General features: G+C 50.9%; 1 protein-coding gene across 14 annotated transcripts in view; it reads right to left on the bottom strand.

Moving 5' to 3' along the window:
- Positions 1-1,747: 1,747 nt before the first annotated feature.
- MAVS (mitochondrial antiviral signaling protein) overlaps positions 1,748-25,998 on the bottom strand; it is a 28,356-nt gene continuing 4,105 nt past the window's right edge. Inside the window, exons 1-10 of one of the 14 annotated variants that reach the window (XM_080814056.1) lie at positions 24,092-24,150; positions 21,521-21,634; positions 20,187-20,378; positions 18,826-19,000; positions 17,492-17,664; positions 16,690-16,822; positions 14,288-14,799; positions 13,068-13,353; positions 11,440-11,535; positions 1,748-2,104 (exon numbers count right to left, since the gene is read on the bottom strand). In XM_080814056.1, coding sequence (XP_080670182.1) covers positions 2,100-2,104; positions 11,440-11,535; positions 13,068-13,353; positions 14,288-14,799; positions 16,690-16,822; positions 17,492-17,664; positions 18,826-19,000; positions 20,187-20,306 — 1,500 coding nt within the window. In that variant the 5' untranslated portion in view covers positions 20,307-20,378; positions 21,521-21,634; positions 24,092-24,150 and the 3' untranslated portion in view covers positions 1,748-2,099. Of the gene's footprint in view, positions 2,105-5,138; positions 5,228-11,273; positions 11,536-11,797; positions 12,236-12,762; positions 13,354-14,287; positions 14,800-16,689; positions 16,823-17,491; positions 17,665-18,825; positions 19,001-20,186; positions 20,379-21,520; positions 21,635-24,091; positions 24,155-25,998 lie in introns of those variants that run through there. The other 13 variants (XM_080814058.1, XM_080814057.1, XM_080814053.1 and 10 more) reach the window with 13 other exon arrangements.

Genomic DNA, 25,998 nt, shown 5'->3' with positions numbered 1-25,998 from the left:
ATACACAATTGAGTTATTTTTACCCCATTTTGATACCATTTTTAGGGCTACAAAACATCTTTTTAAAAAGTTTTATTTATTTAATCTTTCCATCCATCGTGGGGTTCAAACTCACAACCCCAAGATCAAGAGTCACATGTTCTTCCAACTGAGTCAGCCAGGCTCCCCGAAATAAAAAAAATCTTAAATTTAACTTTGTTATATAATTATGTAAAACAGTAACATGGTTCCAAAGTCAAATCTACAAAAGAAGGTACATCCAGAAAAGTCTAGCTTCTGTCCTTGAACCCTCCTTTCTGTTCCTGCCCTTTCTTTATAGGTAACCATTTTTGCGATTAGTTTTTGGTTTACCCTTTCATGAAAACAGACAAGAGATTCCAGTCCAAATTCTTTTGGTTTTAGTAGTACTTGTGGCTAAGATTTGTTACAGGGAAAGGATGGCAAACCAATATCTGCAAAGGGAAAGCTATGTGAGGCAAAGTCCAGATGAAACCAGGCCCAGGTTTTTAAAGTCCTCTCCCAGTAGAGTCACATGGGATACCAAGACTCAACTCTTAACTAAAAGCTTTTTTTCTTAAATAAAAGATTATACATTTTCCATCTTTTCCTTCTTTTAAAAGATTTTATTTATTTATTAGAGAGAGAGAGACAGGGAGAAAGAACATAAGCAGGGGCAGTGGGGCGGAGAGGAAAAAAGCAGGCTCCCTGATGAGCAGGGAGCCCGACATGGGGCTCAATCTTATGACGCTGAGATCATGACCTGAACCGAAGGCAGATGCTTAACCAACTGAGCCACCCTAGTGTCCCTTGAGTCTTTTGCTACTTACAAAGTGTGCCATAATGATTAGCCTTGTACATACATCTTTGTTTATTTTCGCCAGTGTATTTTGGGCTTAGATTTCTAGAAATGGGATTGCTGGGACAAAGAATTCATATATATGTCCTGTTGCAGGTCAGAGTCAACTTCCCTTTCTATAGCAGAAAACTTCTACAGTGGTACTCCCAATGGTCCCCATGTCCTGGTAAATTGCCCTGTGAGTGCAATTTACAAAAGTGATGAGATGTCACTTCTAAGGTTAACTTACGAAAGACTGTGACTTCTGTTCTGCTCTCACTCTCTCTAGCTCTTTTCTCCTGCTTCTTCTAATGAAGCAAGATATAACGTTGGGAGCTGCTTTATGGAGAGGCCCATGCAGCAAGGAATGGAGGGCAGGCAGCCTCTGGCCAACAACCAACAGCCAACAGGAAGTGAAGCTCTCAGAGCAACAATTCAGAAAGGAACTGTACCCTGAAACAACCACAAGAGTAGTTTGGAGGGGCTCAATGGGTTGGGCCTCTGCCTTCGGCTCGGGTCATGGTCTCAGGGTCCTGGGATCGAGCCCTGCATCGGGCTTTCTGCTTAGTGGGGAGCCTGCTTCCCCCTCTCTCTCTCTGCCTGCATCTCTGCCTACTTGTGATCTCTCCCTCTGTCAAATAAATAAATAAAATCTTAAAAAAAAAAAAAAGAGTAGTTTGGAGGTGAATCCTCCTCTCCAGGTTGAGCCCTGAGATGGCTGCAGCCCCAGCCAACACATTAGAGACCCTGAGCCAAAGGACCCAGTGAGCCTGCACCTGAAATCCTAACCCACAGAAACCATGAGATATGAAATGTGTTGTTTTACGCTATTAAGTTTTGGCCTAATTTCTCTTTTGCAGCATTCATTAGCAGATACACTTCCACTAAAATTGTTATATGTACTCTTTTGTTAAAAGAATTTGTTTGTTTATTTCTTTATCTTGGAGAGAGAGAAAGAGAGCACGGGGGAAGAGCAGAGGGGGAGGGACGAGCAGAGAGCCTGACCTGGAGCTTGATCTCACAGCCCTGAGATTATGACCTGAGCTGAAATCAAGAGTTGGATGCTCAACCAACTGAGCCACCCAAGTGCCCAATGTTAATATATGCTCTTAACTAGTAGATGATGATATGGAGCGTAGAATACTGATTGAGTAATGGTGAGGTCAACTGATGAGGCTGGTTGGCCAGTCGTCTTCAGTGGCACTGTGTGGGGCTCTCGCTCTGGATTTGCCCTGTTCTCCATTTCATCAGTGATTTGGGTAGGTCATCCTGCACAAGGTGGAGAAAAAATCAGAAGTCAAGGGTCCTCAATCAACTGAAACAAGGACCAAATCATTTGGATTGCTGTATGAATTAAATTCAATTCAACGAAGACCTAGTAAACTTGGCAACAATAATTTGTGGGGTACTATGAGGAGCTATAGAAGAGTCTAGAGGCTAGGAGACCCTGCACCCCACTGCTACGAACAGAGAGTCCTCACTCCCAAGCCACAGATGGGATTAAGTTAGGATTATCAAATGGCACAGTACATAGGCAAAGGCAAAGAATGATGTCTCTCAAACTTACAGGAGAGGGAAGGACATTTTCAATTACTGTTCTTTGTTTGTTTTTTTTAAAGATTTTATTTATTTATTTGACAGACAGAGATCACAAGTAGGCAGAGAGGCAGGCAGAGAGAGAGGGGGAGGCAGGCTTCCTGCTGAGCAGAGAGCCCGATGCCGGGCTCGATCCCAGGACCCTGGGATCATGACCTGAGCGGAAGGCAGAGGCTTTAACCCACTGAGCCACCCAGACGCCCCGCTGTTCTTTGTTTTTAACTCAAAAAAGTCTCCTTAGGTGAAAGACCAAAATGTGAGACAAGAAACCACCAAAATTCTAGAGGAGAAAACAGACAGCAACCCCTTTGACTTCAGCCATAGCAGCTTCTTAATAGGCACATCTCTGGAGGCAAGGGAAACAAAAGAAAAAATGAACTGTTGGGACTTCATCAAGATAAAAAGCTTCTGCACAGCAGAGGAAACAATCAACAAAACTAAAAGGTAACCTACAAAATGGAAGAAGATATTTGCAAATGACATACTGGATAAAGGGCTAGTATCCAAAATCTATAAAAAAAAAACTTATCAAACTCAACACCCAAAAAATAAATAATTCAGTTAAGAAATGGGCAGGAGACATGAACACTTACCCAAAGAAGACATACAAATGGCCAACAGACAAATGAATAATGCTTCACATCACTTGGCATCAGAGAAATAACAAATCAAAACCACAGTGAGATACCACTTCACACCTATTAGAATGGCTAAAGTCAATGACTCAGGAAACAACAGATGTTGGCAAGGATGCAGAGAAAGGAGAACACTCTTATACTCTTGGTGGGAATGCAAACTGCGCAGCCACTCTGGAGAACAGTAAGGAAGTTCCTCAAAATGTTAAACACCTCAGGGCATTTGCATTCTAGTATGGAAAGAAATTTCTGGGGTGCCTGGGTGGCTCAGTAGGTTAAAGCCTCTGCCTTCGGCTCAGGTCATGATCTCAGAGTCCTGGGATCGAGCCCCGCATCGGTCTCTCTGCTCAGCAGGGAGACTGCTTCCTCCTCTCTCTCTCTGCCTGCCTCTCTGCCTACTTGTAATCTCTGTCTGTCAAATAAAATCAATAAAATCTTAAAAAAAAAAAATAGAACTGCCTTACAACCCAGCGATTGCACTACTAGGTATTTATCCAAAGGATACAAAAATACTGTTTCAAAGGGGCACACACACCCCAGTGTTTATGGCAGCACTATCAACAATAGCCAAATTATGGAAAGGGCTCCAACGTCCATTGACTGATGAATGGATAAAGAAGTGTTGGAATATTACTCACCCATCAAAAAGAATGAAATCTTGCCATTTGCAACAACATGGATGGTATTATGCTAAGCAAACTAAGTCAGAGAAAGAAAAATACCGTATGGTTTCACTCCTATATGGAGTTTAAGAAACAAACCACATGAACACAGGGGAAGGGAAGGAAAAACAAAATAACATAAAAACAGAGAGGGAGACAGACCATAAGGGACTCTTAACTATAGAAAACAAACAGGGTGGCTGGAGGGTAGGTAGGTCGGGGGATAGGGTAACTGGGTGATGGGAATCAAGGAGCACACTTGTGGTGTTGAGCACTGGGTAGTATATGTAGGTGACAAATCGTTAAATTCTACTCCTGAAACCAATACTACACTATATGTTAACTAACTTGAATTTAACTAAAATCTTGGAAGGAAAAAAGTCTCTTCAGAAACATAGTGACTGCATGAGTCAGCACCGGCCTTTCACAACATCCCCAGGGGAGTGGTATCTACACTGAAGTTTGAGAATCTCTGGCCTAAAAACTCCTTGGTTTGGGGTTTTAATTTTTTATAGTAAGCACATTTTCATGTATTCCCTGTGTAATTAAAAGATGTTTTAGGGGCACCTGGGTGGCTTAGCCAGTTGGGCATCTGCCTTCGGCTCAGGTCATGATCCCAGGATCCTGGGATCGAGCCCTGCATCGGGATCCTTCGCTTAGCGGGGAGCCTGCTTCTCCCTTTCCCTCTGCCTGCAGCTCCACCTGCTTGTGCGCTCACTCTCTTTCTCTCTCTTGCTATCTCTCTGTCAAATAAATAAGTATTAAAAAAAAAAAAAGTTTTAAAGAGACTAGATTAAGGGCACCTGTGCCTGACTCAGTTGGAAGAGCGTGCAACTCTTCATCCCAAGCTCATGAGTTTGGGCCCCATATGAGGTAGAGATTACTTAAACAAATAAAAAACTTTTAAATAAAAAATAAATAAAGAGACTAGATTATAAAGAAGGTGAATATTCAAAGGGGGAGATTGGCTGCTGCTGGACTGGGTGGGAAGGAGTCCACTGAGCCAAGTCCAGAAGGTAGCAGGCTGCCCCACACCCTGAGAACGGAAAACTCCTGACAGTGAAGGTGGCAGGGGAGGTGGGGGCAGTTCCTGAACGAGCCACCTGGATTGAAAACCCTGTACTACAGTAGCCTCGCTACAAGCAGACATCTGGTCATCGTAGACCTTCATAACTGCAAGCTGAATGAAGGAAATGTCCAAGGATCTTAAGTTCTAGAAGTAATAATAGCAGAATGACTACAAATGAGTATCCATGGACCCACAATTCTAAGGGTGTCGTGACAGCGAGTAGGCAAAGAAGTCATTCTTTCAACAATTACCAGTTTCTCTTTTTCCCCATTCCTTTGGACAGGCCTCCTGCAAGAAGCCGATTTCCAGCTGCATGTGATAATGAAAGGATTTTGGCTTTCTTCTTATGTTAAATACAAGTGAATTGATTAAATAGAAGACAGAGTCTGATTGCTAGGAAATCAGTGACTCAGATGGTGTGGAACCGCACCTGGGGATGGGGGAAGAGAAAACAGGAGGGTAAGGAAGTCTGTACAGCCCTCCGAGCCAAGGACACTCAAGGGCTGATGGGACTGAACCTTGGAGAAGGAAGGATTTGACATCACCCACTGTTTGTGGGTCCAGGAGGATAAGGGATGCCATGAGTTGGCTGTGGACCCAGAAGTAGAACCCAGGGCTTCCTCCCCTTCTTCACCTTCCCCCTACCCCCTGCTCTCTCTGCCCGCCTCCACCCTTCTTGCCGCAGATTCCTTAATTCCTTTCTCAGTACGCTTTCCAGTATGTATGTGTTACTTCAAATAAAAAGTTGTATTTGGTGGGGGCGGGTACTTTGGGTGCTGTTTTTTTTTTTTTTGTTTTTTTTAAATAGAAACAGTATTGAATATGTAGAAGAAAGACACTCAGTATAAGCTTTTAAAATACAGGCAAGGGAATGGGAATTTACCCTGCAGGGTTTGAGGCAAGCCATGGGAACTTAGGAAGCCTAATAAATGAGAGAGGTCTGACCAAAAAAGCCTTTCAATAGCAGCTGGGCTTTACGCCAGGCCTAAAGGAAAAAGACACTTGGTGGGTGTGATCACTCAGCAAAGACTTGGAGCAGGGGGTCTCACCCTCACAGGCAGGCCCCCAGGCCATGGGGAGGGAGAGGGAGCTGGAGGAAATATGTATGTGACCACCCACCTCCCATTCCAGCAGGGGAGGCCCCCCTCGGCGCCCATACTCTTCCCTCTAAGAGACTGAATATACAAACGGACATGGGCCAGACCAGGTATGACACTAGAACTCTAACCCCAAACCTCTGTAGTAACCAGCCTGGGAAGCCAAACCACAATTTAACCCCATTTAAAATGAGACTTCACACCAACACATTCCTCCCGGTGTGCCAAGATCTGCCCCATGTTGCGATAGTGTAATAATGCCCAATATTATAACTAATGGTCTCAGGGGTGTTGTAAGAATAGGACTATCATCACTCTGTGTGTGTGCGTGTGCACATGCTAATATACCCCAGAACTGCAGCGGTGGGCCCAGAACAACTAGGACTCATTGTCTGGCAGCTTCTTCTCAGTCCCCACCACACCGTATCTCTACCCACTCAGGACCAACCAGAGAAACCAAATTCCCCAGCCAACCACAGAGGTACCCCCTCTAGCTAGCCAGCCTCCAGCGTCCCTCCCAGGTAAACCACCTCCAATCATAACACACCCGGAGCTTCCCTATCTTTCCCACTGTGACACTTTCCCCCTCCCTGCCTTTGAGTCCCTTCCTGCCAAATGCTAGTGATGATGGTGGCTGACTCTTCTGCAAGCTCTGAAGGAAGAGCCTCTGTTTGTTCTCATTTAGATGATCTTGGTGTACTTCTGTATCTGCAGCAGGAGTCTGGACATAGAACATCATACTCTACCTCCTCCAAATCAGGAGGTAGAGCCACCCCCCAGAATGTCCCTTCCTGCCTCTATCCCTCCCGAAGGTAACCAGTCTGACCGTCAATGCCATGGATCATTTTTTGCTTATTTCTGTACTTTTTATGGGAACAGAATCCCACAGTGAGGACTTTGTGTGTGTGTACTGAATTCTCTTGCTCAACGCCAGGTCTGTGAGATTTACCCATGTTGTGTAGAGCAAGGTCTTCGTTCGTACTCATTGCTATATCCCAGTATTCTATTTTGTGACACTACCACAGCTCCTATATCCATTCTAGCCTGGAGAGCCCTTTGGGCTGATTCCAGTTTGGGGCTATTATAAACAGCACAGTTAGAAACATTCTTGCACTAAGAAGAAGAAGAAGAGGAAGAAGAAAAAGAAAAAGAAGAAGATGAAGACGAAGATGAAGGAGGAGGAGGAGGAGGAGGGGAAGGAGGGGAAGGAGAATAAGAAAGAAAGAAGGAGAGAGAGAGAGAGAAAGAAAGAGAGGAAGGAAGAAAGGAGGGAAGGAAGGAAGGGAGAAAGAAAGAAAGAAAGAAAGAGGTCGAGCGACACATCCCTTGGTAAACAGAAGCTCTAACAGAAGCTCTCCTTGCTGTGCTGTTCATACCCAGGCATGGAATTGCTACATCTATGGTCAATTTCAGTAGGCTATTGCCAGGTTGCAAACAGTTTTATCAACTTCTATTCCCTCACAGTGTCTTAAGTTTCAGCTGCTCTGTTTTCACTGACAGGTGATCTTGCCAGACCCTTTGATTGTAGCCTTTCTGCTTGGGTGTCTTTGTAAATTTACACTTCGCATTCTTCTGATTCCCTATAGGCTCTAAGTGTTACTGTTCCCCTGGACTTAGTTACAATAATTATTAGTAGTACATAACTGATGGAAACAACACTTGTGCCTCCTCCCTACCACCACCCTTGCTTCAGGAACACTCCTTTAGACAACTCACTATTGTATTGGAAACAATGGGTAGTGGAAGGGGGCCCATAGAGTGAGGTCTTTGCTTTGCCATTCTGTCTCTGATGCCTTTCCCAATACTCTGCACACAGTAGGTGCAAAACATTGTATAAAGACATGAAAGTATGATATGAAAGCCTAATTGCAACTCACTTTGTGAGCCATTCCCAACCACTGGAGGGTAAGCAGGGGTCTTACTCCTTTTAGGCCTTAGATCCAGCACTGGAGAATCCTTAATTTTTTTAATTTTTAAGTAATCTCTACACCCGATGTGGGGCTCAAGTCCACAACCCCAATATCAAGAGTTGCAGACTCCACTGACTGAGCCAGCCAGGTGCCCCACGGAGAATCCTTTAATAAATAATGTTTGCGGGGCACCTGGGTGGCTCAGTGGGTTAAAGCCTCTGCCTTTGGCTCAGGTCATGATCCCAGAGTCCTGGGATCAAGCCCCGCATGGGGCTCTCTGCTCAGCGGGAAGTCTGCCTCCCCATCTCTCTCTGCCTGCCTCTCTGTCTCTCTCTGCCTGCCTCTCTGCCTACTTGTGATCTCTGTCTGTCAAATAAATAAATAAACTAAATAGATAGATAGATAGATAGATAGATAAGTAAATAAATAAATGTCTGCTACACCAAACTGGCTTCTGGAGGCCGGGCATTTTAGCCTGTGCCCCCTGCCTTGCCTCTCAGAACCTCAGGCCATTAAGCCTGGGCACCGATCACACACACACAGTGATGACAGTCCTATTGTTAGAACATCCCTCAGACCATTAGATATAATATTGCACATTATTACACTATCGCAACATGGAGCAGATCTTGGCACACCAGGCAGGAACGTGATGGTGTGAAATCTTGTTTTAAATGGGGTCCCCAGCTCCAGACATGCAAACAGCTGTGGGTCATAAGCAAGAGTAGGAAACTTCTAGGTGTGGGGCTCAGGGGTCACAGCGTTCCCTTGCACATTCTCCTCTGGTCCCTGCTCCCTCCCAGTCTTGCAGACTAGCTATACATTGGGTCAGAACGGTGCCCTTGCCTAGGGCTGAGGACTGAGCGAGTTGATCTGTGTAAAATGCTTAGTCCAGCGCCTGGCACACGGCAAGATATGGGGTAAGGAGCAGCCCTGTGTATTACTATCATTGTCACCAGCTGCTGCAGGAGTGCGGAATGCTGGGGGACTGTGCCCAATACCAAGTGTAAGCCTCATGGCCCTAGGCTACAGGGAAGAAAGCAGAAAGGTGAGCAGAGGGGAAACATGGGATTTTCATCCATGGAGACTAGTCACTTCTAGCACAGATTAGACCAGGAATGCCAAACACTACTTTCCCTGGGGGAAGGTGAGGGCAATTCACAGAAAGCAAGTGACCTCAAGGCCTGAATGACTCCATTCCTAGGAGACTCCTAGAAGAGCAAGAGACATACTGTGAAATTTGAATCTAGCCCAGATAGGTCATTTCTGCCTCCTGGAAGGGTTCTATCAGAGCCTGGCAGAGGCCCCCGATGCAATGGCAAGCTGCCACTGGACATACCCAGATGTCGCCTCTCTGGGACAGGAGCGTAGCCAGACCCCTCCAAGGACCCCTCCAAGGACCATGTCCATGGAGGCACCCCCTTTGGTCTCCTCTCACTAAGATGGGAACCCAATGCTGCTCACTCTTTGAACTGCTTCACATGGGATTTCCCCCACAGAGACCAAGCAACTAATAAGGGAATGCCTAATGATGCCTTGGAAGGAAACAGAGGACCTTTATCAAAATTTTTAAAGATTTTGTTTATTCATTTGACAGACAGAGATCACAAGTAGGCAGAGAGGCAGGCAGAAAGAGAGGGGGCATCAGGCTCCCCACTGAGCAGAGAGCCCGACGCAGGGCTCGATCCCAGGACCCTGAGATCATGACCCGAGCCGAAGGCAGAGGCTTAACCCACTGAGCCACCCAGGTGCCCCAGTTTTGCCTGTTCTTAAACAAGGAAGGAATAAATGGCGTATGATGGTAAATTAAAAAAAAAAAAAAGATTCTCCCAGCCAAGTGTGCCTCGCCCCTTGGTTTTCTGCACTCCTCAGTCTCTGAGTAATAAAAGGAACCAGTACAGAAAAGGGGGGAATCGGTCAGGGATGAACAAGACTGGCCATGAGTCCATAATTGTTGAAGCTGGATGATGGGCATGGGCGGCGGGGGGCGGGGGGGGGACATGTTCTCATTCTATTTTCTCTTACATTTATTTCTGATATACATTTTCTTATGTTCTATTTTGTATTTGAAAGTTTTTCATAATAAACAATGTTTCTTGAAAGAATCTGAATAACCCAAAGCCCAGTAGGGTAAGGGCCATCTTCTTGATCTCCTACCAGAAATTCCCCCTAAATCGGATGAAATCTGAGTGTATCCAGCAAAGAAAATAAGGTGAGGGCACGGCACTGGTCTGGCTTCGGTAGGTCATCAAACAAGGTCTATGTTTCCCACGGGGAGAGAAGCTGTGGTGGCTCTTGGGTTTTGAGGAAAATGTTTCAGCAGGAGAGAGAAGGTGAAGAGGGACTGGTAAGCGTACTCTGACGGCTGCTGAGTCTGCCCCAACCGATGGGGACTTGGGACGGCACTGGGCCTCTGGCCCCACCCCAGCCTTTTCCCTGAGGTGAAGTGTGTTCTCCCAAGCCTCCAAGGATAGGTGGCCGGGCCCCACACTGGGGGCAGACGTCCTCTCTCCCTTCCTGGGGTTCTGGCCTCCACATGGTCCAGGTCATGGTGATGGGGGTAACCTGTCTGTATCACACTCCTATGCAATCCCACCTGCGGCTGAAAGCCACACTCTAAACCCAGGATTCCTGAAATCTGACACATCATATCAACTATCCCAAGACGTCTCCTGGCCACAGGCCTCATTACTCTGGCCAATTCCCAGCTCTGCCTGAAGTTGGCATTTTATTTTTTTTTATTTTTTTTTTAAGATTTTATTTATTTATTTTACAGACAGAGATCACATGGAGGCAGAGAGGCAGGCAGAGAGAGAGGAAGGGAAGCAGGCTCCTTGCCAAGCAGAGAGCCAGATGCGGGGCTCGATCCCAGGACCCCGAGATCATGACCTGAGCTGAAGGCAGAGGCTCTAACCCACTGAGCCACCCAGGCGCCCCTGAAGTTGGCATTTTAGAGGCCTTTGGTTGACAACAGCCGAGATAGGCCTGCTGTTTCAGGCCAGATTAGGGCTCCTGGGCAGCATCAGGGGAAAAGTGCCTCGTAGGTCCCTGAATGATTCCTACATACCTTACCGAAAGGTGTCTCCCACATGGCTGGTCACTGTTTGAAATCCCACCAGCAAAGTAGCATCCTTTGGGACTATACATTGCTTTCCTGAGATAATCTTCTCCAAAGCTACCCTGGGAAAGCCACACATTAAAACTATACCGGTGCATGAACTGTTTACTGACCCGGGTATCTGAGAGTGAGGGAGAGCACAGAGGGCTGGCTAAGAGCAAGGGTGATGGGGAGGGGCCCAGACAGCGTGGGTAGGGACCTCTCCTAGTTTTGGGGTACAGGCTGTTGGGTTCAGAGTGAGGGTTAAAAAGATGTTTAGGGGCACCTGGGTGGCTCAGTCGTTAAGTGTCTGCCTTCAGCCCAGGTCATGATCCCAGGGTGCTGGGACTGGGCCCTTCCCCCTCTCCCACTCCCCCTGCTTCTTGTGTACCCTCTCTCGCTGTTTCTCTCTGTCAAATAAATAAATAAAATCTTAAAGAAAAGTTTAGAGGGAAAGGGACAGGTCACTCAAGGTAGAGGTCACTGAAGCCACCTACTAAGCAAGGCTGTAGCAGCCAAAGCAGGGTTGAGAACCTACCAGCTGACAGCTTGGGGGTACCTCCCCAGGAGCTAGCCTTTGTCTCTTGCAGAGCACAGGAATGCAAGTGGCTCCTGGGGTTCCAGAGATGGCTGCCTGAAAAAAAACCCATGAAGATATTCCCCAATCCATCTGGCTGCTGGAGAGGCACCCCAACCCTCACCCTGCACAGCTGCCCCAGTGGGCGTGCCTCCTTTCCCATCTCCCAGTGACTCAGTGCACAGGATGAAGGAGGCTGGGAGGGGAGGCTGTAGGGTCTGAATCTGCCTTGTAAGGTGTAGCCGAGTGCTCCAGCCCCTCCATGTTTATAAGAACATGTACCCAACCCTTAATAAATGCCAGGAACCATTCTAAGATTGGTGTAGATAAACTCATTTAATCCTCACAACACTAGAAGATCTATTTTTTTATACATAGGAGTTTTAGTATTTCATCCCCATTTTACAGCTGAGGAAACAGAGGCACAGAGAGATTAATCAAGAGTGCAGAGGGACAGAGCACAGAGTGAGTGAAAGTTAAGAGTGGGGTGCAGGCCCACCGACACTACAGAGCAGCACCCTTACTCACTGGGCACTCTGCCTCTGCTACCCTCATGTCTACCAGGCGGCACAGGGGAGAGGTAGGGGAAGCTGTCGGTGTTCACCGACTCTGGGTCAGGCACTTGACAAACACTTGTGTGCTTCAATCTCAGAAGAACCCAGTGGAGATGCGCCACGATACTCACTGTCCATGTGGGGAAGCAAGACCAGAGAAGTCTGACCATCTGCCAAGGCCACACAGCCCAGGAAGGGTGGAGCTGAAATCCAAACCTTGGTCTGAGCTCTGCCTGACAGGCCTCTCCTCCCTAAATCCGCCCTTCTCCCAGCTAAAGAGCATGGAGACCAGAAGGGAAGGAAAGGAAGAGGGGGGTGAGGAGGCTGGAGAGAGGCTTCAGAGGCAGTCCTTAGCAGAGCAGCTTACATTCCCCAGGGTGCAGGAGAATGTCTGGACCTCCTCCACCTCTTGAGGGACCACAAGCAGCCATGTCCCTGGAGATGGACCACCCTGATGCTCCTGGAGCAATGGCTGGGCTTTTGGGGTCTGGAGCAAGGTCCTGTGGAGGTCCGCCCTGCCCCGCCACCACCGCTGCACATCTGCTAGCCACCCAGCACAGGGGCAGGATGGGGGGCATTGCCAACCAGTGGTACCTCCTGATCCGTGGACTCAGACAAATGGGTATATAGCCTGGATGGGGGTACCTCACCTCCTCCAGAGAATAAAGGTGATAATCCAGATTGCAGGGTAGGCAAGGTTTGTAGCACATGGAGAGGGCATGAGCTGGGACAGAAATGTGGCCTGAGGCCCCCTGGCTCCCCTCTGACCCAGGCTCCACTGGCCCCACAAAAGGGACAAGGCAGGAAGACAGCACAGTCCATGGTTGGGCTGGATGTCCTCTGGGAAAGGGAGCAGATTCCCGGCACAGAGGGCCCAGGGGCTTCACTGGAGCAGGCGCCGCCTGTAGGCCACTGTCAGGAACAAGGCCAGGAACACCCCAGTAGCAGCTGCCCTGAGCCATGGAGCCCAGGCGCTGACCTGGACGTAATAATCCTCCCCCAGGGGCTCCAGGGTGGCACGCGGCCCAGGATTACCCTCCACCAGGTCGACGCTGGGGTCCTGGGTCACTTGGATCCTAATGGAATCCACCGACTGGTACTCATTCTCCTCTGGGGCATTGTCAGGCCCCGTGTCCAAGGACTTGCTGTAGCTGAGGGCCAGGTCCGCAGAGCAGCCCGAGAATGGCTCACTGTCCACCCGGGAGGCCAGACAGCCTGGCTTGCTCAGCTCCAACTCAGACTCCCAGCCAGAAGAGCTGGGGTTTGGCTTGGGCAAGCTGTCTCTGGTGGAGATGGTGGGCCCTGGAGCTGCTGCAGTCTCCTGGGAAAGAAAGGAGGGGCTGGAAGGGACTGGGGATGGCAGGGAGATGGCCAAGTTGCATGGCTCCATTTCCAGCCAGGCCATGAACTAGCATTCCAACCCTCCAATTCCTAGCCCGTAGTCCAGAAAGGAAGCCGCCCCCTCTTGGCGACTCAACCCACTGATGGTACGGGAGGGCAGTGGGGGAGGAGGGGACAGAGGCTCTGCTGGCTGGGGTACCAGTGGTGACTTCCTCCAATGCACCCCTCTTGCTACTCACTGGCCTGCCTGTGAGTTCACCCCCACCCTCCTGGAGCCCTTGGTGGCTATGGCCCCATCCTACTCTGACGTTCTGCCTGGGAGGAAGGCCATGGATCAGCTACAGCGTCAGAGCCCTGCCTAAAGGGTCCCCTGGACTTGGTTGCTCCAGGCAGACAGTAGCTGTAGGGCTGCATGGGCTCACCCCAAGGGGGCAGCCATGAAGGAGGGGGCACTGCTGGGTCAGTGTGGCTACCTCCAGTGGGTTAGTCCCATCTAAGACTGCAGTCAGTAAGGACTGGGTCATGGTGGGGCAGACTGGATATCCCGGTGGTAAGGAGCAGGGCACTGAGGCAGCAGGCCACCCTGTGCTGCCCCTCATTGTTCAGTCTGCAACACACACTACTGAGCTCCATGGGGAGCTGCAAGCTCTAAATGGGCTAAGGCACATGACCAGTGGGAGTGGCCATCATGCCCAACCCTCCCGAGGCATCCGCACTCAGGGGCTTGAAGGATTATTATTACTCTAAAGGTCGTGATGTGGGGTCTGGAAGAGGCTAGATCTCAGCTAGCCCTACACCCTCGAGGAGCAGCACTGGGACATCCCAGGCTAGAGATGGACTGGGGACTGGAAAGGGTCCAAGGACAGGGCTAGGGGGAAAAGCCTGGATCACTGCTGGACAGGGCAAAGACTCACCCCTGAGGGTATGTGGCTCCTGACAGTGGGCACGGTGCTGGCAGGCACCTTGCTGGGCACCGTGCTCGTGGACATCCTGGGCTCGGGCACCAAGCCTGTGGGCACTCTGGGTGCTGCTGTGCCAGCACGCACTGAGTTGATGGGTAGTTTGGACGGTGGCAGACTTGTGAGCACATTAGTGGCTACTGCCCCTGAGGGTTTTGAGCCGGCAGACAACTTGGAAGGCACTGTTCTGTCAAGTGCTGAGCTGGCAGGAACCCTGGAGGACGCAGTGCTGGTGGTCAGCGAGCTTATGGACACCCCAGCCCCCACAGAGCAGACACCGGCCTCATGGTGGTCACCAGCATCCCCAGCACAGGCCAAGCCCGTGGACGAGGAGGAGGTGCCAGCAGATGGCACTGACGCGGAGGGTGCAGGCAAACGGCTCGCCCTGTGGGTGGAACGGGTCAGGGGCTGGAAGGAGACAGATGGAGACACAGGACCACGGGATGAGGGGAGGCTGGAGGCCGTGCCTGCAGGGGGCAAAATAAAAGGGGAGACACAAATCACAGGACGGTTACTCTAAAATCACAGTCACCCTGGGATCAGAAGGCTAAAGAAGAGCCTCTGTGCCCCAGCTCAAGTCCCTACTGCATCCAGGCCCCCCAACTTCTTACCCAGGGAATCTCCACAGTCCCTTTGGTCACTGCACCCAGGCCCGGGGGTCCAAGAGATGCAGGCACATCCTTGGTCCTATATATCCTTAGTCCTTGACCTAAAGCCGAGTCTTCTAAGAGTGAAATGGTCCCTCTCCCAAACAGCATCTAGGAGCTTAAAGATCACTCATTATCCTCTGCTCTTTCTTCTCCTGCCTGGAACACCCTCCTTTCCTCCTGTGTCTGCTCCTTAGCTTGGGGGAAATTCTGGATGCTCCTCCCTCTGCAACCTTCCCCTCCCCGCCCATAGGAGCAATTCTGGACCAGGCAGAAGAGCTCCCGGCAGTCACAGGGCACCACAGGCCCAGGCAGCCCCCAGTGTGCGCAAATCTCCTAGGAGACCTATGGACTCCGGAGCAAAGGGTGCAGGGACCAAGCCACCCCTGACACGAGGGCTTGAACTGGGACAAGCAGGAGGAAGCAGGTGGTGACAGTCCATAAAGGCTTTCCCTGTGGAACTCTGAGAACACACATGCCAGGCCCTACAGTTGACAAAGGCCAGGAGTCATTCTGATGTACCACCTGGCCCCCTCCAATCTAACACACAACAGAATCTTGTGGGACCTGTATCTGTGCAGGTACTGAAATCTAAGTGCCCCTTGCCTCCCTGGTCCACATCAGCGTTTCCTGAAAGGTGTTTTATGGCAAGCTTACATTGCAAAGTATAAACGGGTGCTGGGGGAAGAATTCTTGGGTGGTAGGAGTGTAGGGCACTAAAGTGGCTTCTCTGAGCCTGTAACTGTTCATGTGCCTTGTGGCTGTCCCAGGGGCACCAAACGTGGGGCAGGCCATAATGTTCCATGGAATGCAGCCTGGGAAATAATGACGCAGAGAAATGCCAGCCTGGGAGGTCAGAGTAGACCTCTTCTATATTCCCAAGAGGGAGCGCTGAGATCTGGTTTGGGGTCCAAGCCCTTACCTGATGAAAATCATACTTCCTCTGGGGACTGAGAAGTTTTAGTGATTCCCTGGGAGCTAGATCCCCATTTGGGGTAGGGCAGTGCCCACGAGCTCCCCTGTCGGTAGGTGGCCCAGGCCTTCTGCACTGTCCTCCGGGTCCTGGAGAACCCCTGCAGAGTCAGTCCTCTTGGTAGAGTCCCAAAATAACCCTAATCCTCTTCCCTTACCTGTATCCACACCCTCTGCAATGTGACTGTCAGTCCTCTCATCCAGGGATGGAGTCTATTTCCTGACTCCTTGACTCTGCGCTGGCCAACGTGACCTGCTTTGGCTCACAGAATGAGGCAGGATGAACACTGCCAGGTTGAGTCTTTGCCCAGGAGCCCGCTCTCTCAGAATTCTGCTCAGCTGCCATGAAACAGACTTGTCTGGTGAAGGACGAGGACTAGCTGAAGAGAACCAAGGTGCCCTAGCCACCAGGCATAAGCAGAGCATACATGTGTGTGGGCATCAACGTGTATACAAGAGGGAATTCAGCCGAGACTTGAAGAACTACCCTGAACCAGCCCAAATTGCTAACCCACAGAATCATGAGCTAAATCATTATATTTTAAGCTACTAAATGTTGGAACAGTTTGCTACACAGAAAATATGGATATGCCCTCTAAGGAACTGAGTTGCTCCCTGAGGTAAACTCCCTTTATTCCCACCCTTGCCTCCTGTCCAAGGAAGCCAGGGGGGCAACTCTAAGTCTTCACCCTCACTGGGAGGTTGGAGAGGCCCCAGAACTCCAGATTCCACACATACCTGGTGTGTGGGCACCGCCTAGTTCCGTGTCCTGCTCTTGATGTCCACTGGAAGTCAGAGGGCTGAAGGCCGCCATGTCAGAGGAGGGCACCAGGGGGCCAGCTGGCCTCCTCAGTGGGACTTTCTTTGAACTCTGCAAGAGGGAAAATATAAATGAGGCAATTGCTTTTCCCAGGAGTGGGCATCTCCTACAGGTCTCAGCCCATATCACGGAGTACAGAAACTGAGGAAGCCCCTAGCCCTGGCTTTGGTCATTGCCAAACCCTGTCTACAGGAACCTACCTCACCAAAAACACACACCGTCCCATGGGGAGTCTCTATTCATCTGCCTTGCCCTGTAAAAGGTTCCCCTCTCTGATGCTATTGCACAAACCCCTTTCTTGGGCTTCAAGTTCATGGTCTGGCATCTCCTGGACATCCCAACAGAATCAGCCATTTCCGCCCTGAATCAGCTTTACTGGCAATAAGTACTCCAACCACCCCATTACCTCCTGCTTCCCCAGTACCCCTCCATTGTTCATTCCCTGGTCCCTTGATCTAGCTCATCTCGTCACACAAACCACTGCAAAGAACACAAAACTGTGGCTTCACAGCTGGCTGGTAAGAGGATTGAGCACTGCCACAGGGTGAAGCCCGGCTCAGCAGTCTGAAAGCTGGTTTGGAGACTACCTCCACCGAAGGAGCCCTGAGGTTCCGAGCAGAGATTAGACATGGTTTGTGGTTGGGACAGAAGAGAGCTTCTAGAAGCTGTACAGACAGGAACACAAAAGCAGGAGGCCCAAAGTAGACTGTGAGGACACACCTCTTCGGGGGACTCTGGTGGCTGGGTGTCCTGGACTGGCAAGGGGAAACTTGGCTCCTCCTCTCTGTAGCCGTTGTGGGGGGCACTGGGGGCCACAGCAGGTCTAGAGGACCGTGGAACCTCAGCAGGAACTAACTGTGGTTCCACTGGGGCTGGAGGCCGGTTCCGGACCCCTGGAGGCAAAGATAGAGTGATGTCAAGGGGGAATCATGGATGCTCCCAGTGACAGGAGAGGCCTGCGTGTTCCTGGACCCCCAGGTCAATGACTATCAGCCCCCCACAGCTCCCAAAGCTGTCCTGATGTAGGATGTACTTAGAAGAGACAAGACTCACTGAGTGGGAGGTAGCAGCAGGAGGGAGAGAGGAAGGTAGGGAGGACAAAAACAAGGAGAGGTAGAAGGAGTAGGGTGGGAGAGGTTGGGAGGGGCATAGGGGGCACCCCACAAGCCTCTCACAACCCAGACTGGGTCAGCGGTCACCACTTCTCTGTCCCCTGTCATTCTGGAACCCAGTGGCTTTCTCCTCCTCTTTGTTGGTGGCTGTCACCATTAACTGACCCCTCAGAAAGAAGGATGGAAGGGAAGGAGGGAGAGGGAGGGAGGGAAGAAAAAAGAAAGGAAGCAAACAGGAGGCTATTCCAAGGCTGTAAATCTGAGCAGGGTCTCAGGAGTTGTCTCTAGTCTAAAACATAAATAGGGCTGGCTTGAGTTTTCTTCCTGTTTTGACCCCTCAGACCTGACCGCACCAGACCCCTCTGGCCACTTGGCCCGGCAGGGTAACTGGGCAGCTGGAGTGGAGGACTGAGAAGACTCCATGGGAAGCAAGGGGGAGAGGAAGAGATGAGGGCAAGGAAGGAAGGAACCCCTGAGGAAGAAAGAGGAGACAGTGAAGGGGGAAGGGAAGAGTAGAGTGGAGTGGAGAGAAGGCAGTAAACTGAGAGAGAGACAGGAGGAAGTGAGAAAGAGGAGGGAAGCCAATGTCACAGCCACAAAAAATTAGAGGAAGTCCCATCTGCTGAGCACACGGGAGGTGTCCAGTCCCACATCCATCATCTCATGGTAGCCACCACAGTCCTACAATGTAGATGTCTGGCCGTTAGTCCCATTTTACAGAGGAGAAGACTGAGGTTTAGAGAAATTAAGGGACTTGGCCAAAGGGACATGGCTAGCAAGAAGCTAAGCTGTGATCCACACCCAGGTTTGTCTATTGCCTGGGAGTCGTGGGAGGGAAAGTGACAAAGGGAGGCAGGAGGTACAGGGGTGAGGGGAGAGGCTGAATGGAGGCCAGGGGAACCAACAGGGGTTCCACAAGGAGGGCCACAGCAGGAAGCTCACCGGGCAGGTTGCTCTGGTAGATGCGAGCCACTTCATCAGCAAGATCCACCAGCTCACAGGCCCTCAGTGCACTGATGAGGGACTCCACCCAGCCGATCCGCCGCCGAAGGCTGTTGAAGAGCTCCCAGAGGGTGCCCTGGTTCCCAGAGAGCTGGTAAGAGGCCCGCAGTCGGTCCTGGAAGACACAGCCAGCTGCCCTGCTCAAGCCAGGGGGCCCTGGCCCCTTCCCCACTCAGGAGGGGACAGCTGCAGAGAGCGGCTCCAAGTAGCCACAAGAGTGAGGCAGCCATCTGAAACTCGGTCAGAGCCCAGGACAAGGCCAGTGTTTGGGCCCAAGTTTAAAGGTGGTTACCAGGAAACAGGCTCTTACTGTGTGCCAGGCCCTGTGCTCAGGATGCTGTGAGCTATTGTCCCGACTCTACTGGTGAGGAAACAGAGGCTTAGCAGAAATAAGGTAACAAAGATGCTACAGACAGATCCTAGTTAGTCTTTCACCAAAGCCTGGGGTTTGTTTAGGCAGCCCCGAAGGCAAAAAGAAAGGGTTTGGATTAGCAGCAGAGGAAAGGGTACAGAGAGAACAGAAGATGAAAAGGAGGTAAAGGGACAGAGAGAGGAAGCCAATGCTAAGAATCAGGAGGCTGGGGTGCTGGGAGACTCTGATAAGGAGTCTCAGGGCAGAGGAGGTTTTATGGGCACTGAATTCCCACATGCAGACGGGCAACCAGAGAGCAGAAACGAAGACCCACAGGAAACATATCCTGCAGAACTAGTCACGAGGCATCCCCACAAGCCCCCAAATCCAAGGGAGGGGGCCGAATCCCAACAGCCACAGGCCCGCACCACCACCAGCACAGCCGCGTGGTGGCAGCAGAGAGCCGGTGCCACTGGGAGCAGCTAGAACTGGGAGGCGGCCAGCCCCACTTCACTTGGGGCCACAGCCAGTTCTGAGAGGCTAGGGCAGCCTGGCTGCCGCGAGCTCTCAAAACTGAGCCCTGGGCTCCCTGTCAGGACAGGGTACCGTGATAAGGTGAATGGAGTCAACACTGAGCAGGAACAATGACAAGAGACGACGTCAAGGAAAGTCCCGAGGGGAGCACGTGAGGGGACCGAAGCCCAGACATCTCAGGCAGCCACCACCCTACTTTTTTAGCACTACACCATATGGACGCGAGAGGGAGCTCAGCCACGTGGGAAAAGGCCAGCCTGAACCACACTTCATTCTGCAAATTAGAGAAGTGTCAAGGTCAAGAAGCAGGATGCAGAAGATGGAGAAGGAAGGAGTTGGCCCCGGCTTTGGGGGGAAGCTCTGAGCCCCATGCCCCTGCCCCGAGTCAGTGGCGGGCTGTCATGCCCCAGCTCACCTGGTCACTTGTGGTGAGGCAGGATAGGTAAGGCAGTATCTCCAGAACATGAATGCGGTCAACAAAATTGCTGTAATGGTGGCGGATATACTCATAAGTCTTTTCCTCGGCAAACGTCATGGCTGTCTAGGTTCTGAAGTGACGGAGGGTTCTGGCCCATAAAAGGACAGATGGAGAGGGGGGGTAAAAAGGCTGGAAAAGAAAGCATACCACGTATGGTAACAGAGTTGGGAACGGGGTGGGACAAAAGGCAATGACTCCTTTCTTTCTCAATTCTCTGGAGTGCTTTCTTCTTTCTTTAATCGTCTAATTTTATTACTGCCAGAGTCCCAGAGGCCCTCAAGAAATTTGCTTAAAAATGAATTGATGAGGGGCACCTGGGTGGCTCAGTTGGTTAAAGCCTCTGCCTTCAGCTCAGGTCATAATCCCAGGGTCCTGGGATCGAGCCCCGCATCGGGCTCTCGGGTCTGCAAACAGCCTGTTTCCTCCTCTCTCTGCCTGCCTCTCTGCCTACTTGGGATCTCTGTCTGTCAAACAAATAAATAAAATCTTTAAAAAAAAAAAAATGAATTGATGACCAGGGCGCCTGGGTGGCTCAGTGGGTCAAAGCCTCTGCCTTCAGCTCAGGTCATGGTCCCAGAGTCCTGGGATCGAGCCCTGCATTGGGCTCTCTGCTCAGCAGGGAGCCTGCCTCCCCCCACCTCTGCCTGCCTCTCTGCCTACTTGTGATCTCTGTCAAATAAATAAATAAAATCTTAAAAAAAAAAAAAAAAGAATTGATGACCAGAAGAAATCAGATCCAGCTCTAGGCCCCATTTCTGCCCTGCAGGCTGGTCAGTGTTGGGGAGGGCTCTGGCTCCCTGCCATTGTCCCAAGGTCTGTTTGTGCCCCTAGCTGCTGACAGCAAGAGGGCTCCACCAAGAAGTACTGCTTCCCTGGGGTGAACCAGGGAAAAAAAAAAAAAAAGCCCAAAATAATAATAGGATCATCCTACTTTAAAGGTGAAGAAAACAAAGTACCAAGAAATTAAGGGGCTTGCTAGTTAGTGGAAGAGCAAAAAACAGAAGTCTTCAGGCTCCAGGATCAGGTTCTTTCTAGAACATGACTGCAAGCCCACCATTAAGGCTTGCTGTGTACATGTTCTTAGGGTAGGAGGCTGGTTCCACTCACTGTGTGATCTGGGGCAAATTACCAGTCCTTTGCAGGTTTCTCTTCACCCCTAAAATGGCTTAGAGAGCTTGTTTTGACAACACAATAGTTCAACCACATAAGGTTCACATTTAGAAGTGCCTCAATTACTAGCAATTGCTACTAGTTGCTCAGGTAGCACTTACCACAATTTGCAATTATAGATGGGGTTGTCTGCGAGTTTCTTACCTGCCTCCCCCCTCAGGGAGAGCTGCAGGGAATAAGAGGGATAAGATCTCTGCCATCATCCAATTTATATTCTATTGGGGTAGGACAGATAACAAATCAGTAAACATATACATAAATAAGAATTCCAGACATTAATCCTAAGAAAATAAAGCAGGGTAATGAGACAGAAACCCTGGAGAAGGGTATGTTGCATGGATGGAGTTGGTCAGGGAAGTCTTTCTGAATCCCTGACATTTGAGCTGAGGCCTTCTGGGCTGTAACAAGATCAGCGCTGGGGGTGGGGGTTGGAGGGCGGCATAGCAAATTAGAAGTCCTAAGGCGTAAATGAGCTTGGCATGTTTGAAGAACAGATAACAGGTCTTGGGGGGGGTCCAGGTTTAGAAAGCTAGGGGGAGGGGCAGAGATCAAGATCAAGGAGGTTAGGAGAGGTGGCTCATGCGGGGTGTTGCAGGAAAGGACTTTGGGGGTTGTTTTGGGGGGGTTTTTTGGAGTGAGATGGGAGGCCATCAGGGGGTTCTGAGCAGGGAAGGGAGAGGCCTGAACTTTTGTTAAAGACCTCCCTCGTAGTTGTGAAAACCTGGACTGTGGAGGGACCAGGATGGAAGCAGGGAGACAAATCAGGAGGCTAAAGGAGGGGGCCACAGGAAGGGGATGGCGAGAATGCTGCCCTCGGAGGTGGTGAGAGGTGCTTGGGTTCCTGGTGTGCTGTGGATGTGGGAAGTGAGGAAGAGAGAAGAATCAAGGATGCTCAGGTGTTGGTGGATGGAGGGTGCCATTCAGGCAGGCCAGAGAATCTGGTGGAGAAGCTGTGGTACAGAGAGGACTCCAAAGCTACATTCTGAACAAGTGAAGCCTAAGATGCTGTAACATGTCCAAGTAGGTTTTGTGGGAAGGAAGGGGTCAGAAGACGGAGGGTCAGGCTGGATCAAAAACATAGGTGCCTGGCGTGGGTGGGACTCTAGGCCTCATAGCCTCATGTTACATGCCTTGCTTTGTTAGCCACCAGGGGCGACATTCCTGCTGGTTAATGTGTTAATGACAGAGGTCAAGAGGATCAAGGAGATTTTGGGGGGGGGGGGTTGGTCCTCTGAGCCTTCAGGAGATGAACAAAGAACAACTCTAAGGTGGCTAAGTGACACTTTCTCCTTCTCTTCCATGGCATCCAGAGAGGCACCAGGAGAGAGTCAAGTAATACATTCTTCTGCATCTGAGCCTCAGCCCTTAGGCGTTTGGGAAGTATGGGGACTCCTGGGTGGCTCAGTTGGTGAAGCATCTCCCTTCAACTCAGGTCATGATCCCAGGAGTCTGAAATCAGGCTCTTTGCTAGGCCAGTTCTCCCTCGGTCTGCCGCTCCCCCTGCTCGCTCCCTCTGACAAATAAATAAAATCTTTAAAAAACGGGGCAGTGGATTGGGGAGTATGAAGTATAACATGCTCCCACCAAAAAGAAAGGAAGCCCATATTTGTTCACATTTATTCACCGTTCCACTATAGGCAGGCCCATCCTAAGTTTCTTTCATTTAGGGGTGGAGAAATGATGCCAGGTTGCACAAGCTGACCAGTGGCCCTGTCAGGATTTGAACCTAGGATTTGCTGCCTCTTTGCAGCTCACCATAACACCTTGCAGAATATAGGCCCTGCTGCAGCAAGTGAGACTCACAGCCCCAGAGGGACCAAGGCCACGGCTTGGGTGAGGGGAGTTGCTGGATAAGGGTGTGCCTGGGAGGCTGAAACATTTAGTCCCTTCTCTTGAAAGAACTGTAAATCGTTCAGACAAGCCCGAGTGCGTTCCCTCTACGGCAGTCACGGTTCTCAGGTTGTTGACTGTACTTCCAAAAGTTTTTGAGACTCCACAGCATGCACAGGAGAACGTCGTTTTTTTTATTTGTTTTTGTTTTTGTTTTCCCAGCATCTCCTTCCGGTCTCAGGGAAAGGCGGACCGACGCTGCGAGGAGAGCTGTCTACCCGAATGTCCCCGAGGCCCCAAGAGCGTCCCGGAAAGAAAGAACCACCCGGCCGAGAGGGGCGAGGCCTCACCGACTGGGCTCCGATTGCTGGATGGGACCGGGACCAGGCTCGCAGAGGGAGGGAGGCTGTTCTGAGCAGTTGTCACTCCCGAGAACTGTCATGGCCCCGGAGAGGACGGCGGCCCCGCACTTGTAGGCGCTGCCGCGGCTTCGGGAGGTTGGCGCGGCCGGGCCAGGCCTCGCCCCGGAGTCACCCTCGGCCTGCGGGGAGGCTGCAGGAGCTCCGCAGCCGGCGCCTGCCTTCTTCCCGCCCAACTTCCCCTCCAGTCCGGGCAGACGCCCCGCGCCACCCCCGGGGCTGGCAGAGGCTCGTGGAGCCCTCGCTGCGGCGAACTGCGCGTGGGCTCTTCCCTAGCCCCGCGCACCCAGTGGCGTCCCTGACCCCCGTGCGCCCCGGCGGACTCCGAGTCCCACTCGGCTCTTGACGCCACTGGCCACCTCCCCGAACGGGATCCGCGTGCCCTGAGCCGACGGGACAGAGGGCCCGGGACGGCTAACTTACCTCGGGTAGCCACCACTCCGCGACCCGCCGACCTCCGCGGACACTCCGGAACCCGGCCCAACAGGGAGGGGGCGCGGCGGGGAGGGGCGGGACCGCGCGGCCATTGGCCAGACGGCGGGGGCGGGGCTTCTCGGCCCACCAGAGCCAGAGGGCAGTGGGCGGGGGGCGCTTGGCCTTGGCTCGGGGGCCTGGACATGCCGGACCGCGCTCCCGGACCGACCTAGGCCCCTGCTGGGGCGTAGAGGGTCAGATTATTTTCTTTCCTTGTTTGTCTCCAGCAACGTCCAGGGGAAATCCAGAACCTGGCCAGAATCCAAGTGGACGGCAGACCTCGGAGTCAGTGGTCGGCTGGGTCATCGTGCTCCCTACGCTAAGCAATCACTCCTCCCGCCGAGTAATTTGAAGGGGGAGGGTCTTTATGTCATTTGTACCTGGGCACCTAGGACCTGGCACACAGTTAGTGCTCAATAAATATAGGGTGATACGCGAAGTTCACAGGGCGACTCCTGGGGAAGCAGGATCGCGGTGGGAGGAAGCTGGGTAGGTGAGAGCTAGTCAGGGGCGCTGCGACTGGCTTGCCCCGCCTGCTGGGTGTGGGTCTTTACTGCTGTGTGGGAGGCTTCTCTGCCCAAGGGTCTGAGGCAGGTACCTCCCCACAGTGCTTGCCAACTGCCTGGCCCTTCCTCTGCTTGGGGCAGAAGCCAGCAATTACTGAGCCCCCACTGTGTTTCAGGTACAGACTTAAAGTCTTACACCTTAGAGCCCACTAAATACTCTCACAATAACCAGGTTGAGGTTTATTTTTCCCGGTTTTAAGAGATATCAAAAGATTCAGAAAATGGCAGTTCTTACTAAACTTAAACATGCCAAGTCTATCACCCAGCCACCACTCTCTTAGCTGTGTGTCCACCTAAAAACGTACAGGATACCTAGTGTTCATAGTGGCTTTGTTTACAATAGCCAAACTCTGGAAACAACCCAAAGGTTCCCTCAGCAGGAGAATGAAGAGACCAACAGTGGTGTGCTCACATTGTGGAATAGTATACAGCAGTGAAAAAGGCAATCGATCACTACGCATAATATGCATGCCTTTCACCAGGATAAATGGGAACCACAGTTAACCAAGTCAAGCACAAAGAATACATCCTGTCCGTTCCTTCAGTTGCAAGGTAAGGCAAGGTTCAAAAACAGGCAAAACTCATCTACATAAATAGAAATCATTCACTGGTTACTTCTGGGTTGGTACAAGGGAACTTTTGCAGGGAATAGAAATGTTCTCTATCATTGTTTTAAAGATTTTATTCATTTATTTGAGAGAGAGAGCATGTACATGACCAGGGGGAGGGACGGGGGAGAAGCAGACTTTTTGCTGAGCAGGGAGCCTGACGTGGGGCTTGATCCCAGAACCCTGGGATCATGACCTGAGCTGAAAGCAGGCAATTAACTGACTGAGCCACCCAGCCACCCGGGTGTCCCAGAAATATTCTATATCTTGATGTGAGTGGTGGCTAAATGGGCTTGTGCATATGTAAAAATGCATCAGATGTACAGTCAAGATTGTTACACTTTATACTGCAACTTAAAAGTGAAAGACTGGGCACCTGAGTAGTTCAGTCAGTTAAGTGTCTGCCTTTGACTCAAGTCATGATCCCAGGGTAGGGAGATCAAGTCCTACCTCTGGCTCCACACTCAGTGGGGAGGTTCTCTCTCTCCTCTGGGCCGGGGGAGGGGTGGGGGGGTAGGGAGGGTAGGGAGGTGGGGGGTGCTTTGGCAGAGATCACATGTAAATGCCTGAGTACACACCTATCTTCAAAGTCAGTGCTCCCAAACTAAACCACAGGAAAATGTCTGAACACTTTTTAGATGAGATTTTATTTATTAGTAACCCTGTGGATATTTCACAACAT

Source organism: Martes martes, assembly GCF_963455335.1.
Source record: "Martes martes genome assembly, chromosome: 9".
NCBI lineage: Eukaryota > Metazoa > Chordata > Mammalia > Carnivora > Mustelidae > Martes > Martes martes.
This window is presented reverse-complemented; position numbering and strand designations above follow the sequence as displayed.